This window comes from Salmo salar, chromosome 03 (assembly GCF_965601325.2).
Source record: "Salmo salar chromosome 03, fSalSal1, whole genome shotgun sequence".
NCBI classification, from domain to species: Eukaryota; Metazoa; Chordata; class Actinopteri; order Salmoniformes; family Salmonidae; genus Salmo; species Salmo salar.
In genome coordinates, this window is record NC_138293.1 from 62,836,106 (window position 1) to 62,853,594 (window position 17,489).

The following is a 17,489-nucleotide window of genomic DNA, read 5'->3' on the forward strand; positions in this document are numbered from 1 at the left end:
CCACACTAAACTAAATATCTCTCCTCATACTAAACGAAATATCTCTCCCCACACTAAACTAAATATCTCTCCCAATACTAAACTAAATATCTCCCCCTACACTAAACTAAATATCTCTCCCAATACTAAACTAAATATCTCTCCCAATACTAAACTAAATATCTCTCCCCACACTAAACTAAATATCTCCCCCTACACTAAACGAAATATCTCTCCCCACACTAAACGAAATATATCTCCCCATACTAAACTAAATATCTCTCCCCACACTAAACTAAATATCTCTCCTCATACTAAACGAAATATCTCTCCCCACACTAAACTAAATATCTCTCCCAATACTAAACTAAATATCTCCCCCTACACTAAACTAAATATCTCTCCCAATACTAAACTAAATATCTCTCCCAATACTAAACTAAATATCTCTCTCCACACTAAACTAAATATCTCCCCCTACACTAAACTAAATATCTCTCCCCACACTAAACAAAATATATCTCCCCATACTAAACGAAATATCTCTCCCCACACTAAACGAAATATCTCTCCCCACACTAAACTAAATATCTCTCCCCATACTAAACTAAATATCTCTCCCCACACTAAACTAAATATCTCTCCCCACACTAAACGAAATATCTCTCCCCACACTAAACGAAATATCTCTCCCCACACTAAACGAAATATATCTCCCCATACTAAACTAAATATCTCTCCCCACACTAAACTAAATATCTCTCCCCACACTAAACTAAATATCTCTCCCCATACTAAACTAAATATCTCTCCCCATACTAAACTAAATATCTCTCCCTACACTAAACTAAATATCTCTCCCCACACTAAACTAAATATCTCTCCCCACACTAAACTAAATATCTCTCCCCATACTAAACTAAATATCTCTCCCTACACTAAACTAAATATCTCTCCCCACACTAAACTAAATATCTCTCCCCATACTAAACTAAATATCTCTCCCCACACTAAACTAAATATCTCTCCCTACACTAAACTAAATATCTCTCCGCATACTAAACTAAATATCTCTCCCTACACTAAACTACATATCTCTCCCCACACTAAACTAAATATCTCTCCCCATACTAAACTAAAGGGCACGGATTAGGGAAGGAGGGAATCTAAAACCATGAGCTCCCTCTACTGCAGGTATGGAAGTAGACATTGAAGGCTAAGATCGCCATCTTGTGGAAGAGTTTATGAAGACAGGAATGAAGGTGAAATCTATATACTTCATTATCTAGTAGTTATCTATTATTCTTTTATTTTTCATTTATAACATTCAAAATAGACATGTTCAGACAAATAATGCCAAATTATTTATCAAGAATAAAAAAAAATATTACAGTAGATCATTTCATTTGTTTTAGGCAAGGAAATGTACACCCTTGTGAATACACATTAAAATAGTATACCTGTGGAATATATTGAAATATCAATTTGAAAATGTTTCATACATGATCAAGTAGCATCAAGTATCAGGCGAAAGGTACAGTACAGATTCACAGTACAGATTCATGACAAAATATGGATCATGCTGATATTACTTTGCTAAAAATAGAAAAACAGATCATTTGAGTTCATCTTAGAACAGGGGTGCTAAGTTCATAAGTTTTTGCGTGCTTGGCTGCGATGGAGCAGAAGAAACCCAGGAGAGAGAGAGGGAGGGAAAGAGAGAGAGAGAGAACCTTGGGCATTAACAAAGCTGACACGCTAATTCTAACCCTGACCATTGCGTAACATGCTTTAGCACGCTGCAGAGGCCTGGCAAGACCTGATTTAACAGGGCCAACCATACCCAAGGCACTGCATCTCTCCCCCTGTCATAGGACTATGACACACTTCAGGATCATGCATAAGTAACACAAAAGCAGTCTAGACTAAGCAACACAGACTGACAGACAGAGAGCGAAAGGAAGAGAAGATTAGTGGAAAGGTGAAAACAGTACGAGGTGGAAACACCATGAAAACCCCAGTTCCAGTCCTTCTTCCAGTGTAATAGCGTATCAATCGAGCATGTTAGGGAATTTGCTATGATAGTACGTGCTGAAGTTAAACTCCTCCACTGTAAACTCAACGTTCTTCCACTTCTTGGCTAATCTTCTTCCCTCCGGAGTCTCCATGGCAAAGTTCTCAATGGCCAGAATGGGCAGCAGGGCAATCTCCTTATATACCATTTCCATTCCCCATTGCTGTTCAGATATAAATATATAAACAAATATACTGTTGTAGATTTCCATATATAAGCATAGTAAAAGACAATAGAATAAGATAAACGGAATGGCTGCTGATCCAACTTTTCTTGGACCTTTCTTCCCGGGGGCTAAAGGTTCCGAAGTTTCTGCGCATGTGCAGGATTCTGTAATACGTACAGTCTCTGTTCTAATCGTATAGAACAGGCTACTCTGGCGAATGGTGCTCATTTAATAAAGGGAGATCAATGCTGAATCAATGTCTGCAAGATCACATTATGATAGTATTGTTCATAACAGAACTGAATATACACTGAGTGTACAAAACATTAGGAACACCTTCATAATATTGAGTTACACCCCCTTTTACCCTCAGAACAGCCTCAATTCGTCGGGGCATTGACTCTACAAGGTGTCGAAAGGGTTCCACAGGGTTGCTGGCCCATGATGACTCCAATGCTTTCCCACAGTTATGTGAAGTTGGCTGGATGTCCTTTGGGTGGTGGACCATTCTTGATACCCACAGGAAACTGTTGAGCGTGAAAAACCCAGCAGCGTTGCAGCTCTTTACATACACAAACCGGTGCGCCTTGCACCTAATACCATACCCCCTTCAAAGGCACTTAAATCTTTTGTCTTGCCCATTCACCTCTGAATGGCACACACTCAAGGCTTAAAAATCATTCTTTAACCTGTCCCCTCCCTTTCATCTACACTGACTGAAGTGGATTTAATGAGTGACATCAATAAGGGATTGTAACTTTCACCTGAATTCACCTGGTCAGTCGATGTGACGGAAAGAGCAGGTGTTCATAATGTTTTGTACACTTAGTGTAAAAGCATAGCATAATGTTACTGTAAGACAAAGGACACCACCTCAGTTTTTAGGATGATTGTACAAATGGCTGCATTTTTCTCTCATGTGGCCACAACTCAACAGCACGCGCCACTAAGCAAAATATCTGCCTACGGATCCGCAGCCTCGGTCTAAAATAAAAAGCTAGAGATTAAAGATCAACCTCACCTTGCCACAGGCAGCACAGCTGATCACACGGCCTGGCTCCCAGTCCTCGAAAGTCTTCAGCGCGGGCTTCCCACCGGTTTTATAGTACTTCCTGAAAACAAACACATATGCACAGGTTACCTCCTCACACACACTGATGCAAAACCACTTCAAATATGTGCTCTTTTTGCCTTACAATGTGGACCAATAAGTCTTGTGACAGTATCAGGACAGACATTAGAGAAGCACAACTTACTCAAAGTCGGGGTTGATGTTGACATGGTGTGCGTTTTCAATGACTTTAATGTCATTACCGAAGGCCACGGGCACAAAACAGCCTCGACACGAGAGCTGAACCGTAGCAGCACTGAAACGACTCCTCTTCTTGATCTTCAACTGCTCTGCCAACTGCCTGATCAACAAGGCTTCTGTCTGGAGATCAGTGATCTAATAGGGGAGGCAGAGAGAGAAGAAATCAAGTGAAAACAAGATTAGATAATGAGGAACGGGCGTGCGCAAAAGCTTATTGTAACAAAAATCATTTGGGTGCCGGGTTCAAAAGGCATATCCTGGAAAAAAGGAAAGTGAGTGAGTGTAGGTCTGTCCTTTTTTCCAAAGTGATTAGAGACATGCAGGGGTAGAACATAGAGAAAGATACCAGCCTCACCACCATGAGGAATCGCCTTACCTTCATTTGGAACTCCCTGTGCTCCATCCTCTGCACTTCGCCGATGGCCCTGCCAGTCAAGTCCTCCAGACATTCATTGAGGAGTTCCCGACGCACCTCCCGCCCCCCCCGCCTGGGCCACCACAGAGTAAACGCTGTCACTCGCCCGAGCCCGGCCACTGGCCTGCTGTTGTGCGATCTCATTGGTCAGCAGCCCATAGCGCACCACCAGGTTGCATTCTGGGATGTCCAGGCCCTCCTCGGCTACGCTGGTGGAGATCAGGAGGTTGAGAGAGCCCCGGCGGAATGTTCTGATTGTTTCCTTCTGCTCATTCTACAAGCGCACCCACAGAAACACACAAACAGAGGTCAGTTGTTGGTATAACACAGGTCTTGGCACTTTCCAACCCACCTTTCTATACCTCCACAAGTTTAATGTCAAGTTACCTGGGTCATGTAATTGATGCCATTGCCAGCGCCAGTCAGAATGGCTGCTCTGATACCAGCACGCTGCAGTGCTGGGTTGTTGGACACCCAGTCATACAAGCAGTGGGTGCTTTTACGGGTCTTGGAGAACAGGATCCCTCTGGAGGGCTTACCCTGGTCAAACTGCTCCAGCAGGGTGTTCTGAAGCTTCCCCATTTTAGGGTTTTCAAACCGGGCATCACCTGACAGTTTCCTCAGCTCCACCTCGTTTTCTGTTGAGGAACAGAACACTGACTATCAACATTCAGAAGTTGAACTTCCTATACCCTTAATATTCCAGAGAATCACACACATACAGTTTGTGAGAAAGTCAGAGAGATTGTTACAAGAGAATTGCAGGTTCTCACCCTGGTAGAGTCCAAGCAGGAAGAAGTCGGTTCCATCCATGGCGGTGGAGCTCTTGGTACTATAGTAGGACTCAAGGACCCTAAAGGCATCCACCATGCGCACAGTGTCGTTGATGAGCAGGGCGTCGTTGTACTGACGCAGGTGGAGAGCACACTGGGCCAGCAGTCTGTTCCTGTCTGTCACACCTACACCAGGAAACACACATCCAAAATAGGTTTTAATGCAGTATTCAAAACTCTGGTATTGACTGAGGAAGGTTCCTTGTGTGATTTGGTGCATGAAAATAGTTCCTATGCTTAGGTTCTATGATGTGGTATTAATTCATATTAAGAGGATGATTTACCCTTCTTCTCCAGAATCACCACGTCTGCCTCGTACTCCTGCGTGCCAAACTCCCTGAACGGAAAGTCAGGCCCTAAGGCCATGAAGTCATGGATAAACTGCATCATGAACTTCAGGTGATCCCCAAATGGGTCCTGAGACAAAACAACAGGAGTTTGTTGAATTCAAACCAATACAGCTCTCAAGTTCAAAGGCTTTATGTTTACAGAACAGAATTGAACTCACCTGAGGTCTTTTGTCAACGATGTCAAACCTTTTCCTGGGTCTGGGGACCTTTTTCTGCAGCTCAGGGGCGTACACTTTAGACGACACAATCACTGAGTCCAGGTTGGCACAAATCTGAAGGCCATAAATAATGAAATGAGCTAAATGTAAAGGGTAAATGTAAAGGGTTAGAGGGACATTATTCCTTTTTTTTACTCAGGATGAAAGTTGGGGCTGAATAAATAGCATGTAAAGACCACCGGAGAGAGAGAAACTGACCTGCAGCACATGCTCCACAGCTCCTTTGATGCTCTTGGCTCCTCCTGTCCCAGGAGAGGCAGTGAGGCCCAGAATCTGCGGCAGCCGCCTCTCCCCCTTCAGCTTCTGTGCCACGTAGCGCCCCATGATCTTATTGTAGACACCCTCCTTATGAGTGTGGTGGCACTCATCAATGATCAGCAGAGTGAACTCTATGGTTGGGAGAAAGAAACACAATGGTATTGTGAACTCAATGGAATCCAATGGTTTTACTGTATACTAGTTCAACATATGGTTTAAACCTACGATATGGACCAGTCTTTTAAGTGTGTTAGCTTAGGTTCCAGGGCTTTACTGTGTCAGGTGTAGATACTCTTTATAATGACGTGTCTGTCAATTGGGATTGATACCAAGTGCTACTGGTGCACAGTGGAACAAAGCCTGGGAGCCATCTTACAACAGCCTAACTTCTAAATAAATCAGTAACAAGTAGTGTGTACTACACACACCTCGCAACAACACCATGATTCAATATGTGGAAGGCAGCAGGGTAGCCACTCACGTGAGAGCTCGACATGTTTTCCCTCCTCCTGGTTGGTCAGGGCATTCTCCAGTATCTGTGCTGTACAGATGACCAGGTCAGAGTTCTTGACATTGCAGCCAAAGAAGTCCTTCTGGTCACAGTCCCCACTGATAGACACCAGGCTATAGTCCAAACCCAGGAAGGGTTTGAACTCATTGATGTAGAGTTGATCAACCAAATGAACCTGGAAAACATAATGCCAACAACAGGTCGCCATGGTTTCCCCGGGAATAGTGGAACTTTTATTTTCTGATTTTGTATAGAATTAACATCACACCTATACTAAAAGGTCAGACTACCTAGATACAATTACACAGATGGGTCAGTTACCTGGCCAGTTACTCTGAAACATCTGCTAAATAGGCCCAAAGCTCTAGTAACCCCTCCCTACCTACCTTGTTGACCAGCACAGCCACCTTAGCTCCAGGGTTATTCTCCAGATGTTTTTTGGCCACATACACAGCAGCCCGTGTCTTCCCTCCTCCGGTGGGCAGCCAGATGATGACGTTCTCCCCCCGGAGAGCCCTCTGAACCACCTCCTCCTGGTACTTATACAGCCCAAAGTCTGCCATCCTACCGGTCTATCCTACCGGTCTATTGGTCCACACAGAACTCCTTGTCCTTAGAAATAAAAACAACATTAGACTAAAGGCAGTGCACCACAAGGCTATTTTTAAACTGAAATGCAATACACACTGCAAATGTCCCTACAGTACTACAACGCTACTACTACTACCATTTGTGGCAGTCAGCTATAGATGAAGTCAAGCCATATTCAAACTCAGCTCACCAAGTGTTTCTGAAGCAGCTCTATGTTTTGGATCAGCAGCAGACAATGTCCATGGTCCGTTGTGACCAGGTTCTGATTACAGAGAGGTTTTCACTGAATAAAGATCCACCCAGCTGACACCCAAACAGAAAAACGAAACCAAAAGCACTTCAGTCTTAGGTGAAGAAGGGGTCCTATTCAAGGGAGTTCTTGAGGGCCAACAAAGTATGTCTAAGTAAAAGAAGTGACACAAGGATGTGAATTATAGGAAGATTAGAAGAGTTGTAGGGATATTAATACACGTAAGGAGCCGTATCAGTTACAAAATCTACCAAACTGCAGATGTGTTAATCTAGTGGTATTGTACTGAGAGGGACTGGTATGTCTGTAACTATCTGCAGTCCAGGAGAAAGCTGTTGCAGATTTCTGTCAGCCTGACAAAGCACCCAGAGCCCTTAATGGGCCCCATTCTTACCAGTTGTGACATCAGGAAAACAAAACTGCAAGACACCATGAGAAACACTAGTACTGCATATCTGAATGGCATTTAAACAGCCCGAATAAACCTTATGGTCACACCTACTTAACAACACTGCATGGTTACTGGAACATAAAAAAACATGTGTACACTGTAACAGGTTGCCATCTTATAAGACAATAATAAGCACAGAAATATTTTACTATAAAAACTTTATTTTCATGAAGAGTATTACAGTAAAGAGCTCTTCAAACCATATAACTAAAAGAAAATGTAGCAGTCTTAATATTTTAACATTTCACTCACACAGTATTTTCAGAATCTTAATGCAGCATACATAGGTAGATTGAGAGATACATAACTGACAACCCTGAATAACGAAACATTGACATCACTTTAGTTGCTCAAAGCTAGTCATGATTCAAATACAAACACACACAACAGTTCAGTGAATACTCAACCACCCAGCACAGACCAGTCATTTCCCCCAAAACGTTTTACAAAATAGCAGAGAACCAAAGGCATCTCAAGAGGCAGACAATCAGACACCGACCATGACCAAGAAGTGGGTTTGTGTGAATAGCCGTGGCCATCTCAGTAAAAACAGAACAGATTATAGTTCTCCACCATGCAATACTGCTTGTGAGTATGGAGTGAACACCAAACCAGACACTTGTTTTGTGTGTGTTTGTCAGCCATTATCATATTAACACAATACATATCCACCGTAGAAGAGACAGAACCAGCAGGGAGGGTAAGTGCTGTGCAACACCTACATACTGTATTGGCAGGGCTCTATGGCCTTTCAGAGAAATACTGACAAATCGAACGGTCATGTTTAACAGTGTGGTTGGATCCTGTGCTTCCATCAGAAACAGGTTATTTCTAGGTCAAACAGAAACCGAAACAAAAGGGTGGCCAGTAACCCTCAGAGTAGTCTCCCTAGGCAGACGGGTTTGGCTCCCACATTAACAATGCTCCTGCTGTTGCCCTTGGTCTGGGATTCCAGAGACGACCCTCAGATCAGACAACACCATTAAAACAACAATGACACACTACTACGCCATCTCTGATGTTTCCCCAAGAAAAACAACCATGTTTGAGATCAGTGACATGGCCATACTGGCCCAGAAGAGAATGGGAAAAGAACAGTATTGACAACTACACTAACATTAGGCCTAAGTATCTTCAAATGTAGCGGTAGGTTTTCATTATACTGTTCAGGTGAAATAATAAATAAATAAAACGTTGAATTATTCGAGGGCAACCATGAAGATGGATTGGAAAGTTGCACGTTTTTCTACTGACCAATCACGTGATGCCAAATCCAACATAATGCAATGTCAGACAGGGATATCTATGGTCACGCTTCAGGCTGACTACATTTCAGTTGTTGCATTGTATCAACCAATGGTTAGCGTGTCCCGTTACATGATGTGGTTAAATTATTGCTAAATACCTATCCAGGCCTTGTGAGGTGTGGCAGGCGTCTGCAATGTAGTCAGCCTGGAACGCGGACATTATCTGTGACTGCAACCTGACTTCGACAATGCGAGTCTGAACAGGTCTCGTCTTCTAACTCAAGGGCACATTGTATTTCTACCCTCCAAGTCTACTGGCCTCTTTTCAAGTGTATGTCAGTACAGGAAGGCAACAACGGCATAGGTCCCCAAGTCCAGCCTACTCACGTTTCCATGTCAGTACCAAAAATACAACTCCCATCTGGAGGAGCTGTGAGCGTGAATGTCTAAGCGGGCATTATTTTATCCGATTGAGGAACAATTCCGTGAAAATGTCATCCTATAAAATGAACGTAACCTATGTGGAAAGTTTGACATGATCTGCTGTGGGACCAGTCGTTTTGGTACAGGAATACGTTACAGCTCCTTCTATGAGTCACTTGGAGCAAGAATGAAACCAGAATGAGACAGCAACACACAGAGAGATTCTATACTACAGAGGGTAGTGAGACAGGGATAGAGGGAGACAAACAAACAGAGAGTGAGAGAGGGAGGGATTGATGGAGAGTCATTTCGACACATTAGCAAACTTAACTCGCCTACAGAGCCTTTCCAATTACCTCCAAATGTTGTTGTTACACCCCACAGTTCCCTTCACCCACCAGTAATATAAATATAACATGCATAAACACGCACTGCCATTAATAAAGGCTTCATAAAAGAAAAGACGAGGGGAAAAGGGTTGGAATATGGCTAGCAATGACCCCTGACTATGTCATCACAAGACAGTGTGTGTGAGTGAGTGTCCACGAGCGCTCCTTCCTGCTGTTGTGCATGGTGACCTGTGACCCTAGCTTCACTTCTCGATCAAGCCCCCTTCCTTCAGCTTAAAGTAGAAGAACTTCTCCAGTGTGTTGGCACACTTGCAGTACTCGCTGTCCGGGGGGTTGTATTCACGGCAGTTGGTAATGACGCGCTGCAGGTCTGCTATGAACAGCTTCTTGGTCACATAGTATCTGTTCTTCAGCCTCTCCGTCATGGTCTTCAGATCTACAGGAAGGAGGGAGAGAGGAGAGGGGGACACGTAGGTTATATGTGAAATATTCCTTCAGAGGGTTTACTGACATATCCAGACGGACTTACAATTAAAAGCGCATCGAGTTGGGGGTCATTGCTAGCCATATTCCAACCCTTTTTCCCTCGTCTTTTCTTTTAGGAAGCCTTTATTAATGGCAGTGAGTGTTTATGCATGTTATATTTATATCATGGCTGGGACATATAAACAAGCCAGGGAATAATGAGCAGATGATACACTCACCAATGGGGAAGCGTATGATCTCGTAGTAGTCTGGAGCCTCAGTCTTTTTCACGGGCTCCATGAAGGGCCAGGAATCAGGGTGAGTCTGGGAGAGGAACACAACCACACAGTTGTTATGACTTTCAGTCTGAACCCCAAATGGTCCCCTATTCCCTACTGCGTGTACTACTTTCGATCAGGGATGCAATTTTTTCTACCCCCTTTTACTCCCCAATTTCGTGGTATCCAATTGGTAGTTACAGTCTTGTCCCATCGCTGTAACTCCCGTACGGACGAAGGTCGAGAGCCGTGCGTCCTCCGAAACACGACCCCGCCAAGCCGCATTGCTTTCTGACACACTGCCCACTTAACCTGGAAGCTAGCCGCACCAATGTGTCGGAGGAAACACCATACACCTGGCGACCATGTCAGCGTGCACTGTGCCCGGCCTGCCACACGACTTGCTAGAGCACGATGGGACAAGTACATCCCGGGCCGGCCAAACCCTCCCTTAACCCGGACGACGCTGGGCCAATTGTGCGCCACCTCATGGGTCTCCCGGTTCGTGGCTTGCCGCGACACAGCTTGGAATCGAACCAGGATCTGTAGAGACACAGCTAGCACTGCGATGCAGTGCCTTAGACCGCTGCGCCACTCGGGAGGCCTTCGATCAGGGATTATATAGAGAATAGGTTGCCATTTGGGACACAGACTCTGTCTGACCACTCCTAAGGTTGAACACTGGGTTGTATCGGTGCATGTCAGTGTTTTACCTTGACCTGGGCCAGGAGATTCTTCAGCATGTTGTACAACACGTCAGGGTCTTTCAACTCTTTCCTACAAGACAGGATAGGTAATAATATATCAATTCAATGACAGGTGAGTGTGATTGTAAAGGCTGCCAGTTGTTTTATGACAATACTGCACATCATTTCTTTATTTCCTGATAGACCAAACATTCAGCTTACACTTTCTCCTTTGCACTGGGCTTCCAGCCTGTCTCCCCTAGGGAGAGAGAATAATTAAAACATGACATCAGACAAGGCATTAATAGTCTATACCCTGAACAAGGTATTAAAAGGACCCACACCCACTTACTGATGCCAGGGATGCTCTCCACAGGGATCTGCCGTACCCCCTCTTTGAAGCAGGTGAGTCCTGGGTATACCTTCCTGATCTGGCTCTGCTTCCTCTCAATCAGCTTCTTAATGATCTAACCAGTCATGGAAACACAGGGACATGTTGACCAAAACACACCAACATGGACATTAACACTGTCCTTTCATCAACAGATGGAGAAAGGTCCAGAGATGCATAACCGTCCACTGACATTCACCTCAACCTGTGTACCCCACAATGGGAGGACTTCCTATAGAGTCCTCTCACCTCTTTCTGCCTCTTGATGATATGAGAGAGCTCTGTGTAGGGGATTCTGGGATTTAGCTCACACTCCATGAGGGTAGCCCCCTCGTAGTCCTTGATGTAACCAAGGTAACGACTCTTAGTCACTTTGATGTCTTTGGAAAAACCCTGCAACGGAAAAAAGAGCCAGAAGAGAGAGGTCAAAGGAGAGGTGAGGAAGAGAGGGTGGTACATGCTATCATCCTATACCATACCTGCTTCTTGAAGTAGCCAATGGCGTACTCATCAGCGTAGGTGAGGAAGTACAGGATACTGTGCTTGATGTGGTACTCCTTTAGGTGGTTCATCAGGTGAGTACCGTAGCCCTGAAACCACAATGGAAAACAATCAGGGGAAAATGTTGGGCTCTTAGTCCAACATACATTCAAACTCTGACAGATACCGTTAGTACAATAACAAGCCATTAAGTCCAACTTACCCAGATTAATGATTTCGGTATTTTTGCTGTTGTATGTAAAGGAGAGGTGCGGCCATACCTTGACTTGCTCGTTGGATGTGACGGCACAGAAGACGATCTCAGTGAAGCCCTGGGTGGGGAACATCCTGAAACAGATCCCCCCGATGACACGGCCATCTTTGATTAGGGCCAGAGTCTTGTGCTTCCTGGACAGAGAACGGTCCAAGAGAGTGGAGAGAAAGGGTCACAAAAAGGTCATTTCAAGAGGCTTCACTGAAGACGGGGTACAGGTGAGAGAAACAGTTCAAATATCTACGTACGGGTCAAACACTAGGCGTGTGATGTACTCTTTGGGCATGCGAGGCAGCTGGTGGGAGAAGACGTTCTGCAAGCCCACCAGCCACATCAGAATCTTCTTGTTGGACTTCTGGGAAAGAGAGTTCCCTATGACATGGAACTCTATGATGCCCCGCCTCTCCTCTAACCTGGCTGTCTCATCACGAGCAGCATTGGCAGACAGCAGACTCGTCTAGCAGAGAGTGACAGTGATTATCAACGCAGTCAATTATTATATTCATTCTAACAAACATCCAGTTTCCATACTTAGATGTTAAGACTAGATAAAACATATCCGCAGTCAACATAAATATCCATGTTGCACTGGCGAATGGACATTAAATGATGAGTCTCACTCTCAGTCTTGGGAAGCACTTACCTCTGGGCCCAACATGGCAGCCGGGTCAGTGATGGTCATCATGACCTCGTTGACCAACTCCATTGGGATGTCTCCCATCACTCTGATCCTCTTAGCGTCCTCCAGGGTCAGAACTTCTGGAAGCTTCCTCTTCTCTCCTGAGGAGAGACAGTACAACACATGACTATAACCACCATTAATTTAGATGCTGTTTGTGTGTCTGAGGCTATCCCACAGAGGCATGGGAAATAAAAGCTCCCACATGAACAGATAAGACATAATAACAAACATCAGCGATTACTTCACACCCAGTACAAAGCAAAAGTTAGCTTGGCGGGGTTGCCAGAGTTACTGACCTGTTATGGGCTCAGCCACGCCAGAGTCCAGCCCCAGACTGCCTAGCGAAGAGCCAATGTTCATGCCCTTAGAGAAGGAGGGCGAGCCCGACACTGCAGCAGGGCTGATCACTGCCAGGATCAGAAACACAGGACAATGACCGAAACCAGACAGAATTATTGAAAATGGAGAGGGGGAAATCATACATTACATGTTGTACAACCTATAAGTGCATTTATGGATCTTATGAGAACCACTTATTTAGTTGTAACTTAGGGGCCCCTCACCTAACTGGTGACCCAGCTGGCCCCCCTCTGAGGCAGGCATGGTGAAGTCAGCTTCCCAGATGGGAGAGTTTTCCCCATAGATCTCCTCCTCTAGCATAGACAGAAACCTGGGACACAAACCCTTTGTTACAAGCCACAGATACACAGCATCCATCTCACTCACTCCAGAATCTTGGTTTGATTGTAACTCGAGGAAGAAACACAATAAGAATCAACTTTGATTCCGAGCGGATTACTACGGGTTGGTTGCACACCACGTACTTGGGAAAGTGTGTGAGGATGAGTGTGCGTTTCTCTGGTAGGAGCTTGTCCTTCTCCACTCGGAACTTCTCCAGGAGCTGGCGGCGCGTCACGGTGAAGATTGACTTGAGCAGACTGCGGCCAAACACCTGCGTGGTCTCGTAGCGCGGCAGGCTGTCGTTACTCTGGGGGACATGGCAGTAGCATAGCCACCTGGGAAACAAGACACAGATTAGATTACAGTAGTTGTGAGCCACTATTGATGGGAACAAAAGGAGCAGGCTGCAGTGAGACCTCCACATGAACAGAAAATAAACAAGATGCAATACAACAATAACAAAAAAGTAAGATGCAATACGCTGCAATCTCTTTTTTTTTTTTACATTTTCCACAACACATGGCTCACACACACACACACAGACACACAGACACACAGACACACACACAGACACACACACACACCTGGTGTAGTCCACTTTGTAGGCTGTGCCATCATCCTTCTGGGACCGCTGGCGGAACTGCGTGGGAGTCTCCAGCTTCCAGTAGTTCAGACACAGGAGGAACATCTTGGAGAGCTCAAACATCGTCTGCCTCTCTCTGGGTGCCAGGTGGCTGAATTTGTACTGAACGAAGTTCAACACTCCCTGAGGAACAAAATAAAACAAACGTGTACAAAAAGGATTTTACTGTTGGGGAAGAAGGAAAGAACAGCTTGAGAAACAGGTAGGAAGGAGACTGTTACTACCTGCTCAATGTTGGGCTTCTGAAAGGGGGGACTCCCCAATGATCCCTCCACTATCGGCTGACTCATCTGCAAGATGCATTTTCTCAGCAGCTGGGGGATAGAGACGAACAGAGAGAGAGGGTCAAGATGTGCTAAGCCAGAAAAGTAGAGGTTATGGCCATCTACACTTGTCTGTCTGGTTAGAATGGAGGGAAGTGATTTCATACCTTGAAGAGGTAGAAGTAGACCTGCTTGGTGTCAGTGTCCTCCTCCTTGTGCACAGACATAAAGAGGTTCTCCACATCCACCACCATGCCCAGCAGCCTGTTGATCTCCTCCTCTGACACGTTCTCCAGGTGGGACACATGGGCCGCTGCACAGGAGGGGTTCAATAACAGATCAGCCTCTTAAAGTGTCAATCAGCAGTTGAAACAATGACTAAGGACCCCCCCCACTGTTTCGGTAAAAAGTTGAGGAATGGGACTGGAGAAATGTAACTACTCTCAAATTCATAGACAGAGCTACGGATGCAAGGACTGACCATCCATGATATTAAAATGATAGTTTTACCCATGTTTTAAGGCTATAGTGTTTCTTTACATTTACATTGTTTCAACTCATACAAGTACTTGGGAGTATGGCTAGACAGTACACTGTCCTTCTCTCAGCACATATCAAAGCTGCAGGATGAAGTTCGAGACTTGGTTTCCTCTATCGTAATCGCTCCTCTTTCACCCCAGCTGCCAAACTAACCCTTCGGTGTACCATCCTAACCAAGCAAAATTACGGAGATGTAATTTATAGATCGGCAGGTAAGGGTGCTCTCGAGCGGCTAGATGTTCTTTACCATTCGGCCATCAGATTGCCACCAATGCTCCTTATAGGACACATCACTGCACTCTATACCCCTCTGTAAACTGGTCATCTCTGTATACCCGTCACAAGACCCACTGGTTGATGCTTATTTATAAAACCCTCTTAGGCCTCACTCCCCCCTATCTGAGATATCTACTGCAGCCCTCATCCTTCACGTACAACACCCGTTCTGCCAGTCACATTCTGTTAAAGGTCCCCAAAGCACACACATCCCTGTGTTGCTCGTCTTTTCAGTTCGCTGCAGCTAGCGACTGGAACGAGCTGCTACAAACACTCAAAATTGGACAGCTTTATCTCAATCTCTTCATTCAAAGACTCAATCATGGACACTCTTACTGACAGTTGTGGCTGCTTTGCGTTATGTATGGTTGTCTCTACCTTCTTGCCCTTTGTGCTGTTGTCTGTGCCCAATAATGTTTGTAACCTGTTTTGTGCTGCTACCATGTTGTGCTGCTGCCATGTTGTGTTGTTACCATGCTGTGTTGTCATGTGTTGTTACCATGCTGTGCTGTCATGTGTTGCTGCCATGCTATGTTGTTGTTTTAGTTCTCACATTATGTAGTGTTGTCTCTCTTGTTGTAATGTGTGTTTTGTCCTATATTTTTATTTAATGTATTTTTATTTTTAATCCCGTCCCTGCAGGCCTTTTGCGTTTTGGTAGACCATCATTGTAAATAAGAATGTATTCTAAACTGACTGGTCTAGTTAAATAGAGGTTAAATAAATAAACATAAAATACAAACAAGCTTATATTTTGGGTTCTGATGGAGTACGACAGTTGAACTAAGCTCATTAAGCATTTATAAGTTATATTCTTCAAGAATCAATAGGTACATATTAATTTATAAGTACACAAATGGATGTAGCAACTGCTGATTGCCCCTTTAATAGGGGTACTACTCACTCAAAGAGATGAGACTGAAACCTACATTGTGAAATTTATATGATCATAATTGCTATTATGGAATAGCATACACATTCTATATATATGATGTGTATTGATGACATTAGGTTCAGTGTGATCATGAAGCGTATCTATCCTTCAAACTAGTGTTGAGTCATAAGGCAGCCTACCCAGGGCATGCCCGCAGCTGCGGCAGGACTCGCTAAGGCTGGCCGCTTGTTGCTGTAAATCCATACTTCGGGTGGCAGTCGGCGGTTGTGGGTTCTTCCAGCCATTGCACTTGCATGTGTCACTAGCCTAAAGATAAGAGGAAAGTAAATCAGAAGCCCCACACTTGCATCATAAAGAAGATTCATGCTAGCTGGCTGCCTAGCTAGCAAAGTTGGTTAACCATGCTGTTGCTAACTATATTCTTGACCGTAACGTTAGCTACGCCATATACATTTGTGAAGGCTATTATTGCATGTTAGAAACCAAATGCAAATGACAATGGTGTTTTGTTTCTGTTTGTTGAGACTGTTATACAAGTAGGGGAAATGGCTAGTTAGCTAGTCATTGTTTTGGTGAAGTTGGCTATGCTAGCTAGCCTAGCCATATAGCTAACGTTAGCTAGCTAGCTACCTTGCAAGCGGAGAAGACGCCGAGTTTCTCGAGCTTTTTCGCCCGTGGAAAAGCTCTGACTTGGGCTTTTTTCTGACTCGCCCGCTGTTGTTGGCTAAGACCTGGTCTGACTGGGTCACTGTTCCCCGATCCAGATCCCACCGCAGCAGCGTTAGACCCAGCAGTCCCACCAGACTGAGCTTGATGTAGCCGGGGTTGCAAGGCCTGTGCCGCCGGGTCCGACATATCAAAACGCACGCTTCACTGCTGCTTGTTCCACTCAATGGTACGTATACACATCATTGGTTCCACACCACCCCTGTTTGGGTCGCTCACCTCTCCCCTCACCCTGGATTTGAAGAAAGGCAGTATGGGTACTGTAGTCTGTGGCCCCTGCAGTCTGCCTAAAGTATTGAAAGTAGCCGGAGAAGTCAAAGTTTGCAATAAAAACATACAAATGCATTAACATAAAAAAACGGCATTACACTGTTGAATTAGCTACACTATTTGACTACCATTGAGTATAAATCCAACTTTAACGATCCAGTAGAGGTCAGTAGAGCACACTAACTTTAACTTCAATGAAGACTGTTGTGAGAGGTTCTTGTGTAACATGTAGGATAAATTATCAAAATAACTTCATGTCTACTTATCCCTTTTGAAGTGAAAGGTTTCAGCTTTGGGGCAACAGCTGTTTACAATTAGTATGGGAAAGTAGAATCGGCCCCAGCTATTACTGTCACATCAGAGAGAGCAAATGGGTTTTGGCCAACTAAATCCACTGGGATGGGGGGGGGATTGTGGAGCAAGAATGTGAGGAATTCAGTCAGATCAGTGTTAGATTTTCAGACAGACTCACTGAGCTCAGCTGGCTTCTTAGACTGATGAGGATCTATTG

The 17,489-nt window shown here is 44.6% G+C and overlaps 2 protein-coding genes across 2 annotated transcripts; both read right to left on the minus strand.

The window, feature by feature from the left end:
- Positions 1-1,271: 1,271 nt before the first annotated feature.
- dhx58 (DEXH (Asp-Glu-X-His) box polypeptide 58) lies at positions 1,272-6,949 on the minus strand. Its single transcript, NM_001140177.1, is given in 13 exon segments — positions 1,272-2,216; positions 3,241-3,331; positions 3,476-3,666; positions 3,908-4,009; positions 4,011-4,220; positions 4,334-4,584; positions 4,720-4,905; positions 5,064-5,196; positions 5,288-5,401; positions 5,546-5,736; positions 6,087-6,291; positions 6,503-6,728; positions 6,898-6,949. Coding segments are annotated over 12 exon segments (2,037 nt in total). The 5' UTR covers positions 6,680-6,728; positions 6,898-6,949; the 3' UTR covers positions 1,272-2,030.
- A 600-nt stretch (positions 6,950-7,549) lies between these two features.
- On the minus strand, positions 7,550-16,931 carry LOC106600977 (histone acetyltransferase KAT2A). Its single transcript, XM_045715015.2, has 18 exons — positions 16,613-16,931; positions 16,162-16,288; positions 14,439-14,584; positions 14,233-14,322; positions 13,950-14,131; positions 13,509-13,700; positions 13,248-13,354; positions 12,981-13,091; positions 12,646-12,782; positions 12,251-12,459; positions 12,010-12,136; positions 11,728-11,838; positions 11,498-11,641; positions 11,210-11,324; positions 11,080-11,116; positions 10,885-10,948; positions 10,133-10,217; positions 7,550-9,864 (listed from the first exon to the last, which is right to left on the minus strand). The coding sequence occupies exons 1-18, from the start codon at positions 16,835-16,837 to the stop codon at positions 9,671-9,673; spliced, it is 2,403 nt and encodes an 800-aa protein (XP_045570971.2). The 5' UTR covers positions 16,838-16,931; the 3' UTR covers positions 7,550-9,670.
- Positions 16,932-17,489: the final 558 nt, after the last annotated feature.

What these genes read in the sequence shown, in the direction of transcription:
- LOC106600977 (XM_045715015.2), bottom strand. Translation starts at nt 16,837, where the DNA reads ATGTCGGACCCGGCGGCACAGGCCTTGCAACCCCGGCTACATCAAGCT. An exon ending in CAGCTGCGGGCATGCCCTGG is followed by an intron (nt 14,585 to 16,161) that starts GTAGGCTGCCTT and finishes CCTCCTGTGCAG; the next exon opens with CGGCCCATGTGTCCCACCTG. An exon ending in CATCCAACGAGCAAGTCAAG is followed by an intron (nt 11,839 to 12,009) that starts GTATGGCCGCAC and finishes TTGTGGTTTCAG; the next exon opens with GGCTACGGTACTCACCTGAT.